This window comes from Camelina sativa, chromosome 4 (genome assembly GCF_000633955.1).
Source record: "Camelina sativa cultivar DH55 chromosome 4, Cs, whole genome shotgun sequence".
In the NCBI taxonomy this organism is placed as follows: domain Eukaryota; kingdom Viridiplantae; phylum Streptophyta; class Magnoliopsida; order Brassicales; family Brassicaceae; genus Camelina; species Camelina sativa.
Genome location: NC_025688.1, coordinates 21,028,413 through 21,032,767, shown reverse-complemented (window position 1 = coordinate 21,032,767; position 4,355 = coordinate 21,028,413). Strand labels below are relative to the sequence as shown.

General features: G+C 37.2%; 1 protein-coding gene across 1 annotated transcript; it reads right to left on the bottom strand.

Annotated features, from left to right (window-relative positions):
• Positions 446 to 3,724, bottom strand: LOC104781555. The gene is made up of 5 exons (XM_010506263.2): positions 3,124 to 3,724; positions 2,173 to 2,285; positions 1,707 to 2,078; positions 938 to 1,616; positions 446 to 849 (listed from the first exon to the last, which is right to left on the bottom strand). The coding sequence occupies exons 1-5, from the start codon at positions 3,371 to 3,373 to the stop codon at positions 770 to 772; spliced, it is 1,494 nt and encodes a 497-aa protein (XP_010504565.1). The 5' UTR covers positions 3,374 to 3,724; the 3' UTR covers positions 446 to 769.

Here is a 4,355-nt window from a genome sequence, read left to right as displayed (position 1 = left end):
TTTTTTTTTTTTTTTTTTTTTTTTTTCTGGGACTCCCCTTCCCAGACTTCTTTCTCCTTATTTTTTTATTACAAAATTAGGTTTTTTTTTTCTCTTTCTTTGATTATCTTTCCTCCTAAATTGCTATAAATGTTTGTTCTTCTTATCTACGATTCTGAAATTTCCCGCTTTCGTAGGAGAGAAAACCATAATGAAATTTGCCAATAATAGACAAAACTCTGTTTCTATTGAGATAAAACTCTGTTTTGTTACTAAATAATGCAACTGTTGTTTGTCAATCATAGGAGATTCAGTTTTAGCAGAATCTGAACTCTTTAAAGACGTTAATTGGATGATGCTCTAAGAGAACTAAAGAATCCTTACAAGCTACGACGATAGAAACCTAGCGATTCTATTTTGGACAGGGAACAAGAAAAGGCAAAAAAAGTCTTGTGGACATATAATATGCTTCTTCATGAAACAAGATTACTCTATATACAAATTAAAAACATAAATGTTTTTTATATATATTATGTTATTTTACTTCTCGGATGTAAGGTGCAAGACACACTTTTGTGTTGCAAACCTCAACATCTCTCTTTTACAAAAAACCTCTCTTCATTTTTCATACATACATTTTTTTTTTCTTTCCCTTGTGTTGTTCCTTTATACAATTACCTTGATTGATGTTGTGACCGGAGGAGTTGTGCTTTTCTGAACTGCTGCTACTTTTTACAGCTTGATCGTTAAAAGCAGCTTCTTCCGGCGTTTTTTTTTTTTTGTTTTTATTTTACAGACAGATGATAACAACGGCTACTACTACAAGGAGCGATGATGCCTTTTTGAAGGTTGGACCAATGCTCGCCGAAGCTGTTTCAGATTTTTGAGATGTTTTTAGTTGAATAGAATCAACAACAAATCCATGGATGCAGATATTGAGAACAGAGAAAGGACTTACATGGAGTTGGAGCAGGTGAGAGAGTTTGTTCTCTGGTTGGTTCTGATTCTGGGCTGCTTTTTGATGGAGGTGGGATATGAGTAAATACAACGTGGGGAAGTGGACTAGATACTGGGATGACATGATGACGTGGCGGGGTAGGGTTTGGTGCTGGTGGGTGTGGGTGTTGCTGTGGCTGAGACCGGTGTGGTGCAGGCGTTGGTGGTGCAGTATGATGGTTCAGAGCATTGTTTCCTTTTGGTCTCCTCTGCTCATAAGGGCAAGGCGGCTTTCCCGGGGGTAAAGGTGAGTGTTTGTGTTTGGTTGGTGCTGATGCAGGTGCAAGGCCTTTAGTCGGAGGTGATGGTGAAGGTTCTGGAGCAAGTTCATGATGGTGGTAATGATGATGATGGGGATGAGGATGATGGTGGTGGTGTTCGTGGGTTTCAGGCTGTGGAGAAGGGGAAGGGGATGATGATCTGGCGGGTGAGTGTGGTAAGATCGAGGAAAGACGGACTTGCTTAACTTTACCAAATACGGTGTGGTTTAGGCCCAGATTTTTGGAATGGGAGCCAGTGATTGTTTGAGCAAGTTGCTTCAACCTCGAAGAAGAACCAAATGTGAGCAGAACAGAGGAATGAACTATTGTAGGCGGCGCTACTGTTGAACCTCTGGAATTTGACAAAGTTATGTACAAGTTCTGCAATTTAACAGGAGAGGATGGATTTTAAGATTTCCAATTCATTAGCAATAAGACAGATCTTGATCTTGTGAATTAGAACTGTCATACCTCATAGGGAGCCAGATTAATACCCTTCTTCAGCTGGCTAGTGAGTTCCTCAAAGTTTGTTTGAATTTGGTAAATCGAAAAGTTCAATGTGAAGTTGAAGAGAAGTTGCGCCTTCTGCAGGGGAAATATAGGCTGGGGAGGGATCACAGTGATACCTCCAGGGAATTTTAGCACTTCAAAAAAGAATGGTTCCCCAAACAAGGATTCAGTCAGGCGGAAAGACAACTGCTTTTGAACAAGAGTTTCAAAAGCTGCCTTGATCAGACTCTCAATTTCAGCAGGTATCTTAGAATGCTCCTTCTCAGGATCAATGGCAAAAATAACCATTGTTCTGTTAAGATCGCCCAAGCGTTCAAGTGCTAATACCACAACCTGGGTCAAAGAAAGTAAACAGTAAGTTACAGAATGATCAACATGGAAATTATGAAATCCATAGCAAAGTGAGATAAGGATGGTGAGTAGTTACTTTGGTCATGGGAAAGCTTATTTCATCGGTGATATCGTTCTCAAGCTGCAACAAATTGTCTTCCATGAACGAAACTGGTTTTCCAACATCAAAACTCGCCACTATTCGGTGATCTGCAAAAGAAACAAACACCAAAAAGCGACATTATTGCTCCATCATGAAACAATTTCCATAATATAAGCAAAAACATCCTTGGCAGCCCAATCAAGTGGCAGCAACAAGATTAGATTTCGAAACCAAATCAGAATCACTGGAAACCACAGCTACCTCACACACAAAACTATGCACCAACTAGTCCAAGTTCCTTAATCGATTCTACCAACCAGCTTTGAGAGAATATTTATGTATATGTAACAAAACGAGTAATGAAGAAAAAAAAAGATTTTGGTGAACTTTACTAAGCATAATTAGAAAACAGATCACTTGCATAAAAGAAATACAAATTCATGCTAAAGCAAGCTAAAGTTGAATACAAACATTCCGAAACATATTTAGAAACGTTACCTTTCAGGTAGTCTTGAATCAATAAAGGTGCTTAAAAGACTAAATATGGTGTTCATGTACTTAAAAAAAAAAAAAAAAATACACATCGAAATTGAAATTCACAGTTTTTTACATCAGAATTGATATAAAGAAAGGCTTAAAATAGCAGTTTTTCTAAGTCCAAGTCAATTGAAAGTCCTACATCATCTTCCTCAAAAGAATTGAAAGCAAATCCATTAAAAATATTAAGCAGAGGTTTATTATTCTAAGCTTTGTGACAGCTCATTGAATTAGTTTCTGCGCTACTACAATATTTCCCCATGTGAATTCCAGAAATTAAAAAAAAAAAAAAAATCAACCACAACGAATCAGAAACCCTAGATCTGAAACCACAAATCACATCAAGCTAGATTAGCGAGAGCCTCTACGGAATCATGTTATTGAAAAAGAATCGAGGATTATTAATACCTTTAAACCGTGGATCGAGATCTAGATCACCTCGATCTGCTAAACCGAGGAATGGAGGTAACCAAAACAAGGCGGAGAGAAACACAGCAGCGGAGAAAGCAAGAATCAAAACGCATCTGAGACTAAAGTATCTAGAGATCCGAACGCAGCAGCAACAACATGAGTTTATTCCTCCTCCGTTATTATTCCTAGCCGTAGCAGCTCCGTCGCTCACAGGAAGATTCTGCTCTTCGTCAGTATTCTTCCCCATAACAACAACAATAACACATAGACAGCAGAGAAACAAACAGATTCATTCACGGGAAAAATCCAAATCCAAATCCAAATCCAAAAGCAAAGCTGTTCCGATCAGTTCCAGATTCTGCCGCAGCCATCAAAGGGGAAGGAGGGGGGGGGAATAGGAAAAATCAGAAGAACAAATTCGAATATGCTCTAAAAGCAAGCAACAGAAACGGTTTCAAGTGGGAATGGAAAGAAAAATGTAGGGATGAGGGGAGACGGAGAGACGAAGGGAAGAGAAAGGAGTGAAGTAGCTTTCTCTGCAAATATGACAATAAGGCTTCTCTTTTTTTATTTTTTTCTTTTGTGGGAAGAGTAAAAATGTGTATTTGTGCTGCTTTGCTTTTATCTTTTTTTTTTTTTTTTTTTTTTTTTTTTTTTTNATATAAAAAGATTTGTTTAGTAATTTATATGTACAGAGCAGTTGCACTAGTGGATGTGTGAGCTCGTGTCAGTTTGAATTTCGAATTTTTATTTCTATATTATTATTCTTCTTTTAGGCAAGAAAAGAATAAAATAAAATTAAAAAATAAGATTGATGGAGTGGATACATTGTTTGGGCTAATTACAGATATGATAATAATAATAAGATTAAAGGTATGCAACACACATATCACATATGAAAATGATTCTACACAACATCACATTTATGAAAGCAAACTAATGTAAACTCCCAACTATTCTGAGTGTTTTAATTAAGAAAACGTAATCAAATACACTTACTATATTATGTCTAACAAGAAAACAAATACACTATCAAGGTATTTAAGAGAGACAATTTATGGTGATGTAGAATTGTGAGAGTAACTTGTTGAGAAGACAAGTAGTTGTGAAACTTGTATCACGGAAGAAGAGACAACACAAAAAATAAAACTTATAGGTCAAACACTTTTGTCACTTTTCGTCTACGGCAGAAATCTTGTGGGTCTTTTTAAAGCTCCCCCCCCCCCCCC